The sequence below is a fragment of the Hirundo rustica genome, chromosome 18, assembly GCF_015227805.2.
Source record: "Hirundo rustica isolate bHirRus1 chromosome 18, bHirRus1.pri.v3, whole genome shotgun sequence".
NCBI classification, from domain to species: domain Eukaryota; kingdom Metazoa; phylum Chordata; class Aves; order Passeriformes; family Hirundinidae; genus Hirundo; species Hirundo rustica.
This window is the reverse complement of record NC_053467.1, coordinates 3,011,302-3,032,451: the sequence shown is the minus strand read 5'-3', so window position 1 is coordinate 3,032,451 and position 21,150 is coordinate 3,011,302. Positions and strand designations below refer to the sequence as shown.

Sequence of the window (21,150 nt, the reverse complement as noted above, 5' to 3'; positions counted from 1 at the left end):
TTGTGCTGGCTCTCAGGGGTTTTGCCCCTTTTTGACTAAACCTGCAACTTGTTCCAAAATTGAAAATGTGATGAAAGGTGATTGACTATGGACACCTCTGTTCCTAGACTGGTACCTAACTTGTTGGTTCTTCCCCAGCTCTTCACCCACCCCTGAGCTGGGCTTTTCCAGGGACAAAGTCAGAATTGGTCCCAGCACCAAGTCAAACAGAGTTCAAGAAAAGTTTGGGCAATGATACATGGAATACACAGGGTTTGAAGGAGTCTTTTCTATTTTCTTCAGTGATTGGTTTTAGAAAGAAAAACCTCGCTTGCAGATTTTATAATTAAAGAGCAAAGCAGTTATTATGTTGTCCAGTGGGATGCTGTCAGGAGCAGTTTATACAGAATTTTCAAAAAGCCTTGAATCACTATTAAAAAAAAAAACCAACAAACCACTAAAAGAAAAATCCATTTATTTGCAAGATATGCAAAACAGCTTTTAATATATGTACAAAAATATCTATGAACTGTACAAAATCCAAATGCAAACGCAATTTATTCAGGTCTGTCTGTGTGAAGAGAGCACCTATTCGCTCATAAGGTGAGCTTGCACCATCCACCCCTCACAGTGAGGAGGTTTCTCCCTCAGGTCTGGTGCACAGCATTTCATGAGCGGTATCTGGAGGGAAATGGGCTCTCCTGAGGGGCAGGATTGTCTTGGCAAGCTGGGATCTTGTCAGAGCTCTGCTCTGCAGAGGAATTATCATTTGTGCCTGGCCTTGCTCCAGCTATGCACTCATCAAAGCCAAACTGACCCTAATCCCTCAAAAAAATAAACAATTACATCAATAGAGAGAAACTCCAGTCTCAGCCTGTCCTCAGCAACCAGAGGTCACCCCCATCAATCCTGCCCTGTAACAAGGCAACCCAGCACACCTTCGTGGAACGTTGTTGACTTTCCACAGTGGCCCCAACACTGCAAAACCAAAACACCCCTGGAGGAGGCTGAGCCCTTCCTTGGCCCAGCTCCCCACAGCCACCTATTCTAGAAGCTGTTACTAAACCAAATTTGGCCTCCTCTTGCCTGATGTGAGTTTTGACAGATCCCCTTGTTCAGAAGGGGGTTTAGATCATCCCCACCCGTGCCCAGATGGGAATGCAGGCATTGGCTTTACCCTGGATTATCTCACCTTGCGTTGCACAGTGTGGAGTCACTGGGTTGGAGAAACTCATCCTGCTGAGACAACACCGGCACAGCACCAACATTTCTGCTGTCCCAGGAAGCCACCAGGACCCAGGTTCAGTCACTTCATCGTCAAGACCCTATGAGTCATGGGAGTAGCTCTGGCAGAGGCAGTAACTAAAATCTTGTCTTGATTGTGTTTTTGTGGGTCTGTCATGACCTTGGAGCAGGATCCAAGCCTACCACCTTCCTGAAGTTTCTCCAAAACAGATTTTCCTGCTGTAACTCCTGAGTGTTTTGAGCTGCCTGAGCTCTTGGGCAGCCCCCAAGGATCCGTGAGAGAGCTGGAATCAATGCCTGTGTGTATCCATTGCAAACTCCTGACCAGACCCATGTGGTCCTCCTGACCACGTAGCAAAGCTCAGAACCAGACCTCTCCATCCACCCCACCTTCCCAGAAAGGGTTATCTAGCCAAGAAACGAGCCCGTATGTTGCATTTAGCCTCAACATGCTGCTTTTTCACGCTGAACTGCATGCACGTGTCCAGGGTGCCTGAATTTTGCTACATTTTCTGTACATTAAAAAAAAAAAAAAAACCAAAAACACAAACAAACAAAAAAAAACCCCCAAAACCAAAACAAAACACCAAAAACAAAAACAACAACAAAACCACCAAAAAATCCAAACACCTTCACATTAAAAAAAACAGTAGAAACAGCCTTGGAAATGAGGTTTTTCTTACCACTGAAGAAGGTAGGTGGTAGCAATTTCAGTTCAGGGGCTGAGGCAACTCTCAGAGCTGCCTGCTCTAAGGGAATGGTTGATGCATGCACGGTGCCAGCTGGCAGAAGTTTATTCATCTCTGGAATAGGTGTTGTTTCTGACCGGTGTGCTCCGTCTGGAGATGTAGGACATGTCTTCATACACCACATTGGGCTTTTTCTTCTGGAAATATTTCTTCACCTGCAAAACAAAGAAAACAGCCATTCAAAACAGAGCCTGGAAAGACCCTGACCAAGGAGTAATTTTCCATCTTAGGAGTCCATCTACATCATCTGTTGGAAAAGGAAACATACTTTTAAAATTCCTCTCACGACCCAGTGAGGTCTCAGAGGACCAAGTGGAAATTATCAGCTTATTTATTTAACTTCCTTTTATGAGTCTGATGCAATTTCCTTCAAGAGTTGGATGTAACTGTAGCTTTGACATAAATAATAAATGGCAATAATAATAATAATAATAAATAAGGCTCATTCTTAGACTGTTACTGGTGACACAGGACACCAGGTCCCACTGGGCTTTGACAGAATGATGTTACACTACTGGTTTTTAGCAGTGCTGGATCCACATTTGGAGGGATGACACAGGGGCCTGTGAATCACACTTATTTTTCAGTAATCATTATGAAGCAGAAGGATCTATCAGAGATAATTTCTGGGCACTTTCTGCAGTATATGTATATAAATAATCCCAGTGAAAGGGGCAATTTTTTTTTTTCTCACAGCACTACTTTCAGACATCAGGCTAATTTTTGTTTTTGTTGCCCTTGTGTCTGCCTCCAAGCATTCTCTTACATCTCTTACAAGTTTGCTATGCACAGCTCCAGTCCCAATTCACAAAAAAAAAAAAAAAAAAAAAAGCAAGCAAAGCAGAACAGCGAGGGGCTTTGTTCAAGGATACACACACAACACATGGCTGTGTCAACCACACAGCTCACTCGAGGTTTGTTATCAAAAGACAAACAATATCTCATTTACAAAGGGTTACAGAAATACAAGACACTGTGTTAGCTGCCAAGGGCTCACAGCTGGAAGATATTAAACAAGGGCAAACAGGAGAGCAATAGGAAGCCACAATTCCTTAGGTTTATCAGATGTTTGCTCGGCTCAGGCACTGTTTAAGAATAGTATCAGTTGTCTCCACCTGTCCCAAGTTTTGCTGTGGTGACAGTGTACTCACATCCACATGGCGCAAGGTGCAGCACACCAGGGCACAGAACAGCAGAGCCACCACCGTGAGAAGGACATACAAATCCCAGGAGCTCTTCCCACATGCCTGCTCCACCTCTGCATTTAAAATTACAGCAGTATTATTATAAGTACGAAGAGGCAGAACCTTCTTTTTATTCTGAAAAAAGTAATTTTACAGGCTAACCAAAAATTCGGACAGCAACAGCTACAGAGCCACGTTTGCCATGCCATTAATATTCTCACTGGCATTCCCTCTGCTCTTCCAGACACTGGGGGTGGCTCAGCCAGGAACACTCTACAAAGGCAGCTTCCACACCACTGATAGCACCACAGCCTCCTGATGGGAGCAGAAAATGCTTTCCTGCAGTGCTGCTGCAGCCCTGAGGGCTCTGAATTATCCAAGAGCCCGGCTGGTGAGAGGTACAGACAGAAGCAGGAGGATGCTGTGGTATGAAATGCACTGAGCAGAACAATGCTGGTGGAAAGGGTTTCAACTCTCTAAAGCCTCAATTAGTCCATATATTAATGGCACACTAATTAATAATCACACCCCTGCTTTGTCAGGCTGCTGTCATTTCCCCCACCTCACCTAGTCACTGCCCCAGTTGTGGGTGATGGCACAGAATAGGATCACAGCTGCCTTTGCAGACTGAAGGAAAATCCTCTGCGACTCTTAGGACCTTTGTACACCTTATTTTACAAGGGCCTCAGCAAAGCCCAGTGCACACGGTTAAATTGCACCAGTAAAACCAAAATCAAGCACTCGCTGGTTCTGACTTCAGCTTAGTGAATGGGGTACAGCACCACCCTGCAGAAAAATTCACAACTCATCTTTGGAGCACAGAAAAGTAAAAACTCATCTTTGTAGCACGGAAAAATCAAACCCCATCTTTGGAATATGGAAAAATCAAGGCCCCTCTTCGGAACACAGCAAAATCATCTCCCTCTCTTTGCAGCAGATGCTCACAGAGAGCTCAGTGTGTAACAATGGTATGTGAGAGCACCTCTGCTGCAGCCTGTGGTGCTTGAAGCAAATGCCCAAGGGCTTGTTTTGAGCTCTATTTTTAAACACACGACTTGCTAGAGGGAATGGTTTCTAAAAGCCATTTATGTCACATTAAGGTCAAAGAATTGGTGCTGAAAGTACTTATTCATATCCTAAAACTGACAGATTGCACACAGTGAAGTGTTTGTTACTTTGTTTGGACCTTTTTTTCTTTTTCTAAGCTGCAGGATTATGGCAAGGTCCGAATTCCCCTCTGGTTGTATGAAGCAGGTGGAAACACAGAGTCTCTTTCTGTGTCCGAGCTCAAGAAAGCACAAAGGAGCCTGAGCCCACTCTCCAAACTTTCCTAGGTTTGCCTGTCCTGACTAAGGTCCCAAAAGCTTTCTGTCCACAACATAACAATAGATATTTATGATTAAACAAGCAAAAGGCTGGTACCTTTAACCAGCAGCATGGTGCCACTCGCTGAGAGCAGAGGGGAACCCTTCACCTGCTCAGCACAGATGTACTTATCGCTGTCTTCTTTCTGTAGGTTGTGTAGGGTTATCACAACCCTATTTCCTTCCCTTGAATACTCCAAGCGATTCCCAAAGGCAGGAGAAACCTCTGACAGGTTCAGATGTGACACAGACAGAACTGTGCCAGGCTGCACGTGAGTCCTGAGCAGGTAGAACTCCTCATGTTCAGGTGAGATTTTCAACACGCAGGTGATGCTGACAGACTGGCCTTGCTCAGGGTTGGCATGGAGAGGTGACTGCTCCAGAGCCCTGCTGGATTTAGCTGAAAACAGAGATTAGTGGTTACCACATGCTTAACACAGTGCATTTTAACTGGGGAGCAAGGGCACAGAACCCACAGAGAGAACAGACCATAGAAATGTAGATAAAATGAGTTTTCAAACTTGCTTCACGCAGGCTTTGAGAAGAAGGATGTATTTTCTTTGTACACCCTGGCATATCTTCCTGCCTTGGGATCTAAAAGTAGGACTGACCAACATGTTTAGCTGTAAAGGGCCTGCATCTACCTAAAAAATTATAAATACTGACCTCCTCTAAGGGAATAGAGCCTGATCAGCACATCCTGGAGTCATGCATCATTGCCTGCTTTCTCAAGTGAGGTGAAGCCATGGAGAGATCTGGGGGATACTGGTCTGGATCAAATCACACAGAGTGTGTCCCATCAGTGTTGAAAATGGTCTATGAGAATGGAGTGGTTATTAGTGACTCACTGTCCAGCCAGGAAGACATTCCACTGAGTTCCTCTGAGGACTTGTTCCTTTTAACATTATCACTAAAGTGGATAAGGGAGTGAGGACAGAATTTATCATGTTTGTAAAGCGAAGGTTATAAGCATTTCAGAGAAAAGGATCAGAATTAAACAGAGCTATAAAGCAATTTAATATTATAATTTGGAGAGAAAATACACAACAAACAAGATGTGATTCATTTGAGAAAACACAGCCAAGAAATTTGAAAGGAGAAGCCCAAGGGAGGAGATGACAATCCTTCATGGCTATAAATTACTATTGCTGATCAGCAATCAATTACATTTCACATGCCTTGGGGACAGGAAAGGAAGAAAACCCTGTAAGCTTTGGGAAAGATGTTTCAGGTTAGAGGTACATGGAAGAATAAACTGCCAAACAATACTGTAGACTCAACCCTCTTCTAATGAAAAAAAATAAATAAAATAAATAAAGTCAGAAGAATTGTTCCCCCAACCAGAAACACCTGCCAAAAAAGGACTGCTGACTATTCAGCAACTCTTTACTAACAAGACAAAAAACTCTTTGCCCACTCATGCCCAGCTTGCAGACCCTGCCTAACACCAGCTTCCCAGTTATTATCAATTTGTCATTTAAGACAAATTAGTAAAGACAAAAGAGATTTGCAAAAACAACTGCTAAAAAAACCAACCAAACAAACAAACAAAACAACAAAACCCAAAAACCTCTTTACTCTGCTAGTTGTTTAAAAAGTTCTGACAGGTTGTTTTGGAAAGAGCTGTGGGACCTCACTGTTTCCAAACTGCTGCAGCAACCTTTCACTCATGTGAAAATCCGTAGTTGGAATTAATGAGTCACAAATTATTCTTATATGATGGTTTGGGTTTTTTTTTTTTTTTGGTACCATACTATCTCATGTGTTTTCTTCATTGTTTCAGGGAACAAACCCACACATTCCTTCAAACCTGTACATGACCTGAGCAGACACAGAAGAAGTCCTGTCAGACTCGCTCTCCCTTTGTGTCTTCTTCCAATCTCTGATTTAAAATACAGATCTGTATTTACCTTTATTTAAAGGTGGAATTGCAACACCTTTGACCACTACTATGGTTGTCTTCCCATACAGGTCTTTGTGATGGCCATTGATTTCAACAATCTCAAAGCATAGGTAGATTTCAGATTCCTGTAACCCGTGCAGGGTTATCCTGAGATTCTCCCCTTCCTCTGAATACTCAATGCGATCAGCAAATTCTGGATTGATCTTTGGCTGTTTCTCCTTGTGAAAATATATCACATTGAGATTCTGTGTGACAGCTTTCAAGTACATCACCACTTGATTTTGTGAACCATTCATTGGGCAAGTTATGTTGATGGAGTCTCCTTCCCAAGCACTGATAACCTCTGTTGACTGTTCATTTCCTCCACCTAAAAATAAGAAACGCAATTGAAATTGTAATGTCGGGGTTCCTCTTGGTCTGTTCATATCAAAGTAGGTTTCAAAACCAACTCCTCCATCAACAGAACTGCTCTGTAAGACTGGGCCTCAGACTCCTTATGCTGGACATGTCATTTCTTGGCTGTCCTGGCACCTGTACTGCCTTTCATGCCCATTGACCTGAGCAGCTCAGCACCTTCCCAAACTTCAAAAGCCTTCTGCCACTCACACAGAAAATGTACTTCTCCCTGTAGATTCCCAGGATGATCCCACTGGTTTTCAAACACACAAGCTGCAGTAAATCCAGCCAGATAGCTGATTTCAGATCTAAATCAGGAATTCAAAAGTAAGGAAAAGTGGCAGAAAATGGAAGGAAACACACTCTTTTTTTAAAGCGGCATTTACTAACATCAGGGAACTGGACAATACAGATTCTCAGATTCAATACAGGAAGAGGGCTACAGAAGGTGTAAATCTAATCTATTTTAAGAAACAAAGACGTGCAAATGTAGAATGAGACCCTTGGAGTTCTCCAATGACCCCAATATCCAAAGAAACTGAACAGGGAGTACTTTTGCAATGAATAGAGAGGAATAGAGAGATCAAATGGGAAACACCTGAGAGAAGCTACATCAGAAGCAAGGGAAGAAAAATTAAATAGAGAGCATTGCATGTCTAAGACAAACATAGTTTAGAAAAAGCTGGAAAAAAAGGAAAGAAAATATTGAAACGTAAGCAGTGTAAGAGCATCAACATTGTACATACCATCCTGGGTGGGGAAGCATGGAAGAAGGAGAAGAAGGAGGGATGCATTTGGGAGACATGACATCCACAGCATTTTCAAAGGTCTTTTTAGTTGCTCCCTCAATCTGACCTATGAGTTAAAGTCCTGAGGAAAGCGTCATAAGCCCCAGGCTGGGCTGTTGCCTGCCAGTTACTGGAGCTGTCTACTGAAAGAAGTCAGCACAGTTTTGCTTTTGGCTTTGTATCACAATGATTGTAAATTGAGGGGGAAGAGCCAATTCTCTGGGAGGGGCATTCTTGGGTGTCTTCACATCTAAACCACCCCTGGTTTCCTGCTGCTGAGCAACCCCCAGCCCCCGGTAGAATGTTGTCTGCGGGGAGCACCTACCTCCCCTCTGAAGACAACTGAGAAAAGGGAGGCTTAAATTTGCTCTTCCCAGTGCCAAAGTCAGACAGCTTTTCCCCAGTTGTGGCCTACCTGGAAATGTAGGGGCTTGGTAGAATCAGTTCAGTTTGTCAAGACTCCCATAGGCTTAGATTGGTGGCTGCAGATGCAAAAGTCTTGGCTTTGTAAGTAGAAAGGAGATGAGAGATGCTCCATTACTTCAGGAAAACCCTCAATTATTATACAAACCCTCCACACAAATCAGCAGATTTGATCTGCATCTTGGTCATGACAATGTGAATAATTCCCAAGCAGGAGGAGCTGGATTTCCTTCAACCACTCACACCCAGCTTCTCCCCAGGGCAGACCTGACCCACAAACCAACCCACCTGGCATCACCAGCAGGAGAAAGAGGATTTGACAGGAAATCTGTAGAACCCTAACAAGATCTTTTGATCTTGTTAAAAGGAGGAAAATTTGAGGAAACGTCATTACCTGAAACTTTCGGGCTTCTCCTTCTCCCATCATTGCGTCATTGCAAAACAAAGACAAGAGATAATTCCAACCTTTACCAAGACAATAAAGCTTTTTCCATCACAGCAAAGTACTCTCTCAAAGTGAGAATTAAACTTGTAAGCCAGAAAGCCAATTCTATTCTACACATCTACTTAACAAGTAGTAGGAGCAACAATTTCTAAGAGACTGGCCCTGAGACAGGAGCACTTAAAGAAGACAGTGTGAGCACCTTGTTGGCATTTCTCCCATGCCAAAGCATCTGTACACAGATATAAAGAGTCAGTGCAAGGTACCTGTGAGAAATTCCACTTGTCTTAGGTTGCAATGCAGGATGTACCCAGCAGTTTGTATTCTATCCCAGCTGTTAATCCAGCTGTGGCAGTGTTCTTTATCCCTTCCAGGACCCATCCTCCCTGCAGGGATATCTGCTGTTCATGGGCCATCCAGGCTCACTGCATGGCTGAGACAATTCCAGCATCCATTGGGAGATGCTCCACCCAGGGGAGGAGCCCGGCATTCCCAGCTGGATAAAACCTGGGATTGGGAACAGCAGCACAGCCTGTGTGCACTGGATTGCCAGAGGAACACCGGACCCATCTCAGCACCACTGGACCTTCAGAGGAAAACTGCACCCTGCTACAGGATCATCTCAGCTCCAAGAGAACCACATCTATCACTGCAGGAGGACTGGATTGGGCTGCTCCCAACACCCTGACCAACAGGGGCTCAGGTTGCATTCTGACTCTGTCAGTGCTTTCTTTTGGTCTGTTTGCTTTTTTGTACTACCACATTTTTATTTTTCATTTTCCTAGTAAAAAACTGTTATTCCTATTCCCATAACTTTGCCTGAGAAGCCCTTAATTTCAAAATTATAATAATTCAGAGGGAGGGGGTTTACATCTTCCAGGGGGGCTCCTGCCTTTCTTAGCAGACGCCGGTTTTTCCAAACCAAGACACCACTGGAGGGCAGGGAAATGCTCTCTCTGGACACTTTTGTGTCTCCCCAAGAGGTGAAGGGTTGGGCCTTGGTCAGCCCAGGATCCATCGTTGTTTGGGGATCCACCAAGAGCAGCAAATGGGAGAGATCCCAGCACGGAGAGGCCCCATTCAGAGGAAGGTCACTGGTCCAGGAGAGCTCCAAGGGTCTGGTTTCTCACCACGGTTTATAAGGTCATGCTTCAGTCTCAACAGTGTTTCATCCTGGCCCCACTTCAGACTGGCACACGATCTTTGGAAGTGTGAGAACAGGGATGTTGTGCCATTCAGGCAAGAAAAATCATTTCCAAGGCTGCTCCTAAGGAAACCAGGAGCTCTTTGGACAGCAGCAGTGCCTGGGAGCAGACAGTGTTTCTGATAAACTCCAGAGAAGCAGAGCCAGGGACTGCTCGTCAAAGCCGAGGCTGAACGAATGTTTCTCAGATCGAAGCGTGGCCTGGAAAAGGGAGGATGCACCACCACACATTGAATAGCCAGTGTTTAGGACAAAGTTTTATTGCGATTATTATGACACCTCAAATGAAAAAAAAACAGCTATCAAATTATGGCTTTTGATATAAGATGATCTTATAAAATAAGATGATCTTTTAGGTCCCTTCCAACACAAACCGTTCCATGATCCTATGATTAAAAGTATTAGCCTCTATGTGTATATTCAACAGCAAAATGCACTTCCTGAGGACAAACACTGGGGATTTTTAAAGCAAGTTCTCGCTGCTTTTCCTGAGATGTGGCACCTTTGGCGTGCACCAGCACAACACAGCTCCAAAGGGGCAAAGTGTTACAGTAGGTAGAGATGTCCCCAAATATCACAATATGCATAATTGCCCACAGGAATGAGAGATGTGAAGGAAAGAGTGCTTGAGTGAGACATAAAGATCAGTGTGTGACTTGTGTTTTCCGGACTCATCTCACTGAGATGCCCATATAACTTTTCCTCTCAAATCACGTCCAGCTCTCTGGCCCCAACTGCTGTTTCGGAGTAGAAATTAAATCTGTACATCATTAAACCTGAACATCTCAAGTTATACAATGCAATTTCCAAAGAAAACCTTCCTCACTCCTTTCACACAGCTCTACGCTGTCAAAAGCTTCCAGCAGTTTTGTTGAGGGGGAAAAAGATGGAAGTGCAATTGTGATAAGACGCTACACTAAGAGAAAACATATTTTTCCTTCTACTTCTTAGTTCATCCACAGTCTGGCCTTTTTACAGGCAACCTTAGTTATGATTTATTGAGTAAACATAACATTCTTCATGATAAAACACAGCTGACAACTGGATCATCACCATAAACTCAGTAAATACCTGGAAGCCTTGGAATACCTGGATTGTCAACCCTTCAGGAATGTTTGCCTGAATTCCACCACATTAAAACTGAAAATTTGCATCAAATCAGCTGAAGGCTGGGTTAAAATTGTGAGTGTAAAGCCCTGACTGGAGAAAAAATCCCTTCCAACCCACAAAAGCATTGGTCTCCTTTGCCAAACAAAAAGTAAATTTAAGCGCAGAGGCCCTTCTATCTTCCTAAAAATTAATTATTAAAATTATTTGGACCTTTTATATTAAGAACTTTTCCTTTTAGATTTGACTGAGGCAAAGTTCAAAGGGACACAATATACCACATCCTCTTGGATTTCCTGCTGGAAGTTTCAGCTACAGGTTTATGGGGAACCAAACCATGGAAAAATGACTCAGCAAACATTTGCGTTGGAATTTGCTTTTAAACTTGTGCTGCCACTGATTTTTGCTCAACAGTCCTGATACTAAATTAGATCCAATGCAAAAGGTGAGGATTTATTCAAACCAGGTGGGAACGGGAAATGATTTAAAGATACCAAGTACCCAATGGGATTCCTGAGGGGCTGTTTTCATCGTACATTGTCTAAACTTACCTAATTTGTCAGGAAGATTGATAGCAGAGTTCAGTTCAGCCTGGGGGGAGGCCAAGGCCCCTGTGACCCAATGCCATTCATTCAAGGACACAGCCTCCCACCCACCCCTGCACAGGAACAAGCACGCAGACATGTGCTCAGCCTGCGGGTGGGGGAAAAATCAAATGTCTCTTCAAAAAACCAAACTCCTCCAGCTGAACCAACCAGCCAGCTGTGCAAAAGTCTTTGGTGAATCCAGAGATGGCCTGAGAATTAAAAAACATACAGACACCTGGGTGATGCTGTGGAATTACCATGTGAAAACCATGCAGAGGACATGGGAAGCAGTTCAGTCTTTCAGTCACAGAGAATTCAGCTGGTTTCTGCCTGTGCTGCTGAGACAGCCACACGCCCTGGGTGCCTGCTGTCTGCAGCCAAGCACCAGCAGAGGATGGAGGCTCCTGGTGCTGTTTGTGCTGCTCACAAAGGTCTGGAGGTGGACAAGAGTCACAGTGCTTGGGGAAGGTGTGGATGTGGTGAAGGTACATTAGTGAAATCAGGATTTTTTGTGAATACAAGAACAGGAGTTCCCATGGAACATCAGTCTGTGTTCAGCTGGTTGCTGTACATCACGGGAGAGGAGGAGGATGCTGCTGGTGGAGCGATTTTCTCACTTGTAGATGGTTATCAAAGAGGTGTCAGGATTTCTCTGTCAGGAACCTGTCTGCCTTGCCTAAAACCTGCAGAATTGAAATAAAGCAAAACCAAACCAAAAAAACAGGGGGAAAAAAGAAAAAAAAAATGAAAAAGAAAAAGAAAAAGAAAAGAAAAGAAAAGAAAAGAAAAGAAAAGAAAAGAAAAGAAAAGAAAAGAAAAGAAAAGAAAAGAAAAGAAAAGAGAAAAAAAAAAAAAGAAAAGAAAAAAAAAAAGAAAAGGAAAAAAAAAAAAAAAATGAGGCCACCAAAGAAATTGGTAGATCCCAGTTAGAATTATAAACAAAATGCCTGTATTTGTGAAATCCTCCAGGCACCTCGCCTCTCCCATCTGTTACTGGGCCACCCTTTGCTCCACAAAGGGGGCAGCTTCATGGCCATGAGCATGGGTTCAAGTCTCTGCTGCCACCCTGCCCTGGTGCTGTGACCCATCAGCCTCTGCCTTACAGGGACTCTAGGACACACCTGAGACATCACTGGACACTGCACCCCAGGGCAGGACCTCGGGGCAGTCATTACTGTTAAATTTTTTACCCCTCACACCAACATATCCATTAGTCTGTTGATGAAAAATCAGCAGTGAGTCTGGTTTACTCCCAGCTGGTGAGACTGCCTTTGCTGGGTTTTGCAAGCTGTTGTTGTGCGGCTCCTCCCGAAAAAAGTTCAGACTTGGAAATTCAATCCTTTGACTCTCAGAAAGAAACAACGAGCATCAGTTTCTAGGGGATGGACTGGTCAAGTAACTGAGAGGAATCTCAGCCACAGGCATACACACAAGGTGCCAAAAACACTGGAGACAAGTTGACACAGGATGGAGGGGGAAAGCTGGTTCAAGAAGCGTCTGTAGAAGCCTCCACATAGCCCATCCCATTCCTATGCATCTTGGTTTGCAAAACAAACTTCCCTCTCGGATGCATTTAGGGAAATATTTGTTCTTAAGTTAAAGCTGGCTCTGTGGTGGGCAGGGCTGAGAGAGGAAACCACTCTCCTGAAGGCCCTGTCAGCCCGTGCCTGGATGTTCATCAGTCTCCTGGCTGGGACACATCTCTGCCAGGGAAGCTGCACAGCAATGCTGCAGTCTGGGACTGCTCCAAGGAACAGGATCCCATGGAGGGAAGAAGCAGTGAGGATTATTTTTCATAAGCAGCGCTTATTTTTCATAACAAAGCCACCGGATGGGCACTGTCAAGGGAGGAGAGTTCATTCCAGTTTTCAGCACAGTGAAGATCATTAAGAACTGCATAAACACCACTAAGGAGATGAGATCCAGGAGGAAAACCCTTTATGCTTTTTCCGCTTCCAGGTGTGCAACACACAATTTGTCAAATTTTACCTCGGCGACCCCGCAGCCGCAAGAAGTAATGCGTGGTGGCCCATCCTGAGCAAACCGCAACAACCACAAATGTGAGCAAGATGCCAATGCTGTTCTTTTTGCTGGGGAGAGATTCAGGATTACCTGCAGAGTAGAAGAAAACAGAGCATCCAAGTGAAGCAAGCAGGAGTGCCAAGCCATGAGCTGCCTTGTAAGTACCACACAGAGGAACTGGCCCCATCTGATGAAGAGAGGAGGAACTGGTGAATGAGAGAACAAAACTCTGGCTCATCATATCTTACAGAAGGTACCTGGTATAATGCTCACTTTGTCATCATTCAAAGCAATTTCTTGTCAGCCCACCTCAACAGATACCTTTGAACATCAATCTTATCTGAAATAAACAACAAGTGCTGTGAGACCCATCCTTGATGAAGTGTTCAAATAAGGAAATCCACTTTGACTGGCTTTTAAAAACCTTTTTGTCCATGACCTAAGGAAGATGACGGAGGTTTCTACCATGAAAGAAATTTGAATATATAAACATCACCTTTAGTTGACAAATGTCCTCTTAGTCTGGAGGCAAGGTCTCATTTAGCACTTACAGATAGGGTCAGTTCTTGGGAACTGCTGCATGTCCATCATGCACCCCCTTCCCTCAGCATCCCTGTGTCTGTCACTATAAAATTACAGGAACTTGAGCCTGTGAACATCTCTGTCCAGGACTGGACATGTACATTTGCCATGGCTAAGCCATGAGACTGGATGGCTCCAGCATGCGTAGATTCCAGTTATGAATGTACAGGACATCTCCTCGCCCATGTAAAACTCTGTTCATATCAAGCTGTCTGGACAAACCCCTCTCAAAGCAAAAGGCCAACAAACATGAGAAGAGATTAACCTAGAAGTCCCTCAGGAACACCAGCTGGCAGTGCCTTGGGTTTTGGATGTGACTTTTGAGTGTAGCACTTCAGGGTAGGGTTGTTTCTCCAGATATCTGTCTCTGCTTCACAGCAAACATTCTTCTCAGTACTGATGTTACCTCTTCCATTTTCTGAGAAAGATGAAAGGTAAAAAAGTTTTGATTATAAATATGGATCATGTAGACAATCTTCAGTGAAGGGCTAAAGATGCTGAAGAAGTTAATAGATGTAAAAAGTTGATCATGTTGCAGAAAATGTTGGAGATTGCTATGATTGCTACGAGTTACTAATGTTTCATTCCCTAACAGTCCAAATCAACCATTGCCATTTCCTTCTCACTAAAGCTGATGAGTTGTTCTGGGAATCAAAAATGGAAATATTTGAAGGTGGTAAGAAAGTTTTCACATTAAATTAGGAAAAGCAAGACATCTGTAAAAAGCTTATTATTACCTTTATGCAATAAAAATATATTCAAAAATTTTGCAGCTGCCTGTTATCCACATGAACCAAAGAAGAGGAACAAGCAAGTCCAGTATCTGAGTAAATCTCTAAGACCCTGGAGTGCATCTCCTATCAACCCTGCATCCCACTGTGCCATTGTAGAGCTTAATCTTCTTCTAAGAGAATCTGGAGATCTCCCTCCTATTTTCACCTGTACATCCACCCCTTCCCCTCGCAAGGGATACTGGGATCCCTCTCTACAGCAGTTTCCAGACTGTTGTCATGGGTTGGCACAGGTTTTTAGTTATGGAGAAATGTGCAATGCATTTCCTGGTCAGGACCAGGGAATTGCTTTAGAAAGGACAGAGAACTATCAGAGGGCTAGTTTGGGATATTGGCATCTGTTTTGACCACTGAGAATGTCAGTTGCGACTTTGGGAAGTACCCATATAAAAACCCCTGATTTCCTGCAGGTCAGCCCTTTTTCCTTCGGCCAGAGAGAGAAAGGTAACATTGTGCAGCAGCCAGGGGTTGGCCGGGGCTGGGCTGACCAGGGCCCAGAGGAATCCCTGATTTTGGGACTTTTGTGAGAAAGCTGGAAAGATGCTCCTGTGTGTTTATCAAATTGGACTGAAGAGCAGCACAGAGCAGCTCTTGAGGCTGGACCTGGGTCTGGGTGTGCTCTGGCTGAGGCAGGTGGGACTCACACATGGCAACATGGCACAGAATTCCACCATGGGAATTGCTGTTGCCAAAAAACCCCTAAAATACAAACATATCTTTATAAATCAAAGTAGTGTGTGTTTATCTGAATCTCTCCTAGTGTAGCTTTAAGCAGTGTTTGACCTGAAAGAACTGAATTTAGTTTTGTGAATTACTTTATGACTTTTTCACAGAAGAAACCTATTTATTCCAGTTTATTCACTCATAAGCCTTGCTGTCTGCCCAAATAGAGAACAGTTCAGTTTCCCACCCAGAACTATGTTTCCCATCAGTTAATAACCAGCATACCTCCAGAATTCAGGATGCCACACGAGAGTCCTGCTCCTCCAGCTTTCCTCCAGAAGATACCATAAATTCCTTCAATACAAGAATTTGCCCGCTCAAAGCAAACAGTGACGTGTGTTTCATTGGCCACCAACTCAATTTTTACACCTGAAAATGTCTTGTTTTGTGTTTCAGCGATTTTTTGGAAGTTTTCAAAACTTTTTGCCTTAGACTTGCATGTGCTGCTGTTACAGTCCTTACAGTGGTAGACCGTCACAGTTGTGCTGCCAGGGGAAGAGTCTTCTGTCCCTTCAACAGGGACAACAGTGGACATGGCAATACCTAAAACAGAAAGCAGAGAAAAAAAATTTCTACCAATTTTTTACCCAGAGTTTTAGCATCAGAGTTTTGGTGGACAAGCTCAGTCATGGCTTCGGAGACATTTTCTGCCAATGGGCAAATTTTATCCAGTATTGGGGCCAGTTCACAGGATAATTTGGGGGCTAGAAACATGATAGAATTCCCCCACTGCTTCCACTGTTTTATTTACTGGAAAGATGGCAGCTTGGGAAGTGGGATCCCGAGAACACTGAAGTTCAGAGCTGAGCTGCCAGACTGCCCACTCTGGGTGCAGTGTCCGAGGTTTCCTCCCTCAGACTCTCCTGGGAAAGACTCAGTCCTCTGGGAGAGGGCTCACCTCATCTGACATCAGACAGACCCAAACAATCACCCCTCGCAGAAGAGGTGATTGTGACAGCTCAAACACATCAACCTTCACCTCCGTAATTTCTCTTTTCACCCTAGAGGTTTTGTGGTCTTGGTTTTAACTGGGCACTGCTGAGCTTTCTCCTAACAGTTCAGGGGTTTTGAGCTATGGAAGTGCAGGGAAAAGCACCGAGGTCAAACACAGACACTCACTTGGATGGGGAGCAGCAAGGTCCAGGATCAGGAAACCCAAGAGCAAGAGGTGGGGAGAGTCCATGGCGCTGCCCAGGGGGCTCAGCTTCAGCAGGGCTGGAGCTCTCCCAGATCCTCCACAGTGCCAGGGTAGGCTCAGCAGGCTCCTCACTCAGTCTTCTCCCTGTTGGGAATTAAAGGCAGTGCTTAGCACCCAAGTGTCTCTGCTCTCTTTGTCCAGACAAAAAGATAACAGCTCGCAGACCAAATGCCAGGCAGCTGCCTCCAGCCCAGGTCACGGCGATGGGAGCAAGGCAGAGGAACCCTCACACTGCTCAGGGCTTTTGCAAGAGCCAAACTCAGCCTTTCCACCTCTGGCTCAACCACACCAGTAGGAGACATGAGGTTCTTCTGCAGGGAGAGGGAAATCCCTCCTGGGCCTGTTGGGCAGAAGGCTCCATGTCCACGTCCTCTGGGCACCTCCACGCAGTGGCCCTGCACACAGCCCTCAGCAGGAGCAGCAAATAAGAGCTTGATTTGCTGTCACTTCCAAAACACACCAGAAAACACACTAGAAACACAAAACACACCAGAAAATTAACTAAGATGGATTATGCTGAATGAATGTTTCACTTGGCCTGAGATGAGATATTTATTTTTAATTTGGGAGATCTGATGGGAAATAACCATTCAAGTCAAATGAACAAAGAGTAACTTGGTATTTCTTTTCAAAGCATCCTTGGATTTAGTGAGAACTTCATTTTCAACCATTTAGATAAATTTTGCCTCAAAATTTCCTATGGAATAAAACCTGGGGCACCTCAGGCTCTTGACACCCCTATGCAGGATGAAGCTGCAGGGAATGTTGGACAGAGCCAGGCCTCCGGCATTGCTCCATACACACCTACAGGGAATGATCCATTCTCTTCCACCACCACATGAGGGAACTGTTTGCACTGGATGCACAGAGCTCCTGCTCACCTGGACAGTTCTGCAAGGATTTCCTCTGGCCCCACAGAATATTAACAACAATCTCTTCTCATTCTCTTCTCACACGTTAAAAAATGGATCCTGTATTTTTAATTTTTTTTTTCTGATCATTGATATTGCACACGTTACTTTATCCCATTTCCTGTTTTGCAAAGCACAGTTAACAATGCCTGTCCCTCCTACCCTGCAGATGAGCAGAGCTCCAAGGGATTGACACCAATCTTGGAATCACAGAACCCTAAGTTTGGAAAAGACCCTCGAGACCATCAAGTCCAGCTGCTAACACAGCTCTGCCAAATTCACCACTTAGATCACGTCCCTAAGTGCCATCTGTTTTTGTCTTTTAAATGCCTCCAGAGGATTTATACCCCAGGGCATGTTCCCCGGCAGCACATCTGGCAGAGTTATTTACCCAGAGGTTAAGGTTTGGGTTTTCCCAAGTAGTTTTCAGCCTGAGGTCTGTATCTTGTATCCTCATTCATTTGGTCCGCTCTTGTGTGGTTTTCTTGCCCCTCTCCTCATTCTGGTCAAAGGACATCTCCCTTCTTCTTCTCTCTGGTGACATTTCCTCCTTCTCCCCCTCTTCCCTTCAGTTTCAACAGCTAGAACACCATCCACCAAATTTCTGTTCCCCTCCACTGATCGTCTCAAAATCTCAAGATTCTCCAGCGGTCTTGGCCAGCTCCTGCCATCACTTTTAAACTTACTTCAATAAAACACTCAAATCTAAAGTGAAACACATTTCTTGGACAGAAAATATTTTCCATCCATTTTTTTCACCTGCTTCCCTTTCTTTTTCAAAGCAATACAAATTTTCACTGTTCAGATCTACTGGAGTTATCTGCAGAGCTGTAACAGAGCAAAGCCAGACCCTAAAAGCAGAACAAGCAATAGGTGGATAAAGGAACAAACAGGAAGAGCTGGAATTCCTTCAGCAAGCACTCAGCTTCCCCCCAGGTCAGTCCTGACCCACAAACCAGCCCACCTGAGACGACCAGCAGGAGAAAGTGGATTTGACAGGAAATCCGCAGAGCTCCAACAAGGTCCTTAGGTTCTGTTTTCAAAAGGATCTACTTGAGGAAACATGACTGCCTGAGACTCGCAGGCTTTTCCACCCCCCATAACAAGCACAAGACAATAAATAACTCCAGCATCTGCAGAGAGAAGCAAATTCAGTCTCCAATGCAATGACATCACTTCCAGTGGAGCAAAGGCTCTGTCTCAAAGATAAAATCCAGTGACCTCTAATACTCTAATCCCATTTTTCCTCCTACTCCAGCACATGTTAAACCAGCCTTTCCAGAGTGTCTCAAAGATAAAATCCAGTGACCTCTAATACTCTGAACCCATTTTTCCTCCTACTCCAGCACACGTTAAACCAGCCTTTCCAGAGTGTCTCAAAGATAAAATCCAGTGACCTCTAATACTCTGAACCCATTTTTCCTCCAACTCCAGCACACGTTAAACCAGCCTTTCCAGAGTGTGTCCTCAGGCTTACTGCCTCTTGTACAAATTCAGTGGGGACCCCAAAGTGACCAGAGTCCCCCCAGCACTCCCCCAGGAGCCAGCAGAGCAGAGCTGCTGCCCCAGGGTTAACAACCAATCATTAAGCACAGTCATGGACACACAAAATCCAGTGCCGTTCTCCAGCTATAAACACTGCATTTTGTCACCCCTTTCCCCTCTTCCAGCCACATACCCTGGGCTCTATAGCTTTAGAAGCAATTTGGTCTGTGGGTTTTATGGTGAGAAGCAGCTTGGTGGAACAAGACACCACAATCTCTAAAAGATTTATCTTGCATCCTAAGGGTCCCATGGAGAAGGCTTAAGTTGCAGTCAGTTTGGAGAAAATAATAGTACTGAAGGAAGTAAGACAGCAACAGAACAAAACTCAAGGAGCTTCAGAAGATCCTACAGATTTTATTTTCCACTCTAAGTTCTTTCCCAGAAAAGGAGAAGTAATTTCATAAGATACTTTTGGTATCACTATCACTTTTCCCTCACTGGTCTGCTGTATACCGCTCTTAACAAGCCTTTGCAATAGAAGCAAATAAATAAAACAAAATCATGTGAGGGGATAAAGCAGCTCTTTCCTGAGTGAGTGTATGGTGTATGATTGCAGTTTGTATCCACAGCTCCAATGAGCCACTGCAGAGAGAGCAACCAGCAGGACATTGTGAATGAGAAATCTCTGCAAAATATCCTAAATGTAAAGCACACCTCAGCTTTCCTCCACCTGCTCTGAAAAAAAAAAAAAATCCACAGCAACCACTATAAAACATTGGTGACTTTCTTTTTTTTTTTTTTTTTTAACTGCCTGCAGTGCATTAAGCAGAATGAGGTATTTCACTGGTTTTACTTCTTCTATTTCAAAACCACTGTCCTTAGTTACTAATGCCCTGTGTTTCAGTTCTGTTTTGTTTCATTCTGAAGCCAGAGCCACCAGGTTGGATTGTTCATCAATCAGGTTGGACCTGGGGAAATGCACAGTCAGCTCCAGCTTGGGTGGCAACTTCTCCTTGGAAAGGAGGAGAGCTGCAGGGATTTCTCCAGCAACCCTTCTGACAAATTCTCCCTTATTTGCAAACACAACACTTTTGGAAAAGAAGATATTAGCAAGTTATGCTAAGGAGTGATCAGGAAGAAAAAGGTTAATGGATACAGGAAAAATTATTCCGGAATTACATGAAGAGAAAAATGCTGTTAATTCACTTATTCTATTACTTCTGAGGTCACTCACACTTTTATACAAAGCACCAACAGGAAGCTGTTGAGTTTCTGCATTCACACAATCAGTGTGAGTTGACACAGAGCTCTCTGAAGCTGCCAGTCCGGGCTACAGATGTGGTGTTACTTAGTTAAAAAAATCACCAGCAGCAGTAACACATGTTCCTCCCTGTGGAGAAAATGTGCAGCCCACTGATAATTTCCCTCCTGCCACAGACATTTCAGTGCCTGCTTCTGAATGTCTACTTCAAAACAAGAAAGCAAGGATTTGTAAGAGAACAGGGTGGAAGACAAGACCCTCCAAAGAAGAAAACAGTACCTCAGAAGCTGTTTGTGTCCAAGGAAGCCTTCATGCCTCTTCCCGTCTCCAAGCACCTGTGCAGCCTTTCCAAATCCCAATTCATTTAGCTCTTCTTCCAGAGGAAATGAGTGAAAAGGGCTGGGTCCTTCCTTCTTTAAATATGATCCAATATTGTAAGTATTTTCACTTTTGCTCTGAGGAGCATTCAAGCTGTGGTCACAGAACAGTGCGGACAATGCAAACTGCAGGAACTGCAGCTGGAAAACATGGGGGAAAAAACAAATCAATCACACTCCCAAAAACTTCTCAGAAGCCTGCTTAGAAATACCTGGGCAGTCACCCTGTCCCCCTAGGTACTGCAACAGCCACGTGAAGTGAGTGGATTTGCTATCAGCTCCCCAGTCTGGCACTGCCTGGCCATGCAAGGACTCCCAGGATGTGTTGTGAGCTCCGTGCCTGCAAGCACAGGGTAAGCACGAGGATAAGATCTGCTGCTTCCTTCTCTTTTTTGGGGGGTGGGGCTTTTTTTTTTTTTTTTTTGGTGT

At 44.3% G+C, this 21,150-nt stretch overlaps 1 protein-coding gene and 2 long non-coding RNA genes across 3 annotated transcripts; all 3 read right to left on the bottom strand.

Moving 5' to 3' along the window:
• Nucleotides 1-1,894: 1,894 nt before the first annotated feature.
• Nucleotides 1,895-6,720, bottom strand: LOC120761119 (uncharacterized). The gene is made up of 4 exons (XM_040082016.2): nt 6,432-6,720; nt 4,580-4,921; nt 3,125-3,231; nt 1,895-2,128 (listed from the first exon to the last, which is right to left on the bottom strand). Exons 1-4 carry the CDS (start codon nt 6,718-6,720, stop codon nt 2,018-2,020), a joined length of 849 nt encoding a protein of 282 aa, XP_039937950.1. The 3' UTR covers nt 1,895-2,017.
• A 4,231-nt stretch (nt 6,721-10,951) lies between these two features.
• On the bottom strand, nt 10,952-15,880 carry LOC120760987 (uncharacterized). The gene is made up of 4 exons (XR_005703524.2): nt 15,715-15,880; nt 14,241-14,393; nt 13,361-13,483; nt 10,952-12,054 (listed from the first exon to the last, which is right to left on the bottom strand). It is a non-coding gene; the product is annotated as an uncharacterized LOC120760987 (long non-coding RNA).
• A 10-nt stretch (nt 15,881-15,890) lies between these two features.
• Nucleotides 15,891-20,748, bottom strand: LOC120760988 (uncharacterized). The gene is made up of 3 exons (XR_005703525.1): nt 20,624-20,748; nt 16,609-16,771; nt 15,891-16,032 (listed from the first exon to the last, which is right to left on the bottom strand). It is a non-coding gene; the product is annotated as an uncharacterized LOC120760988 (long non-coding RNA).
• Nucleotides 20,749-21,150: the final 402 nt, after the last annotated feature.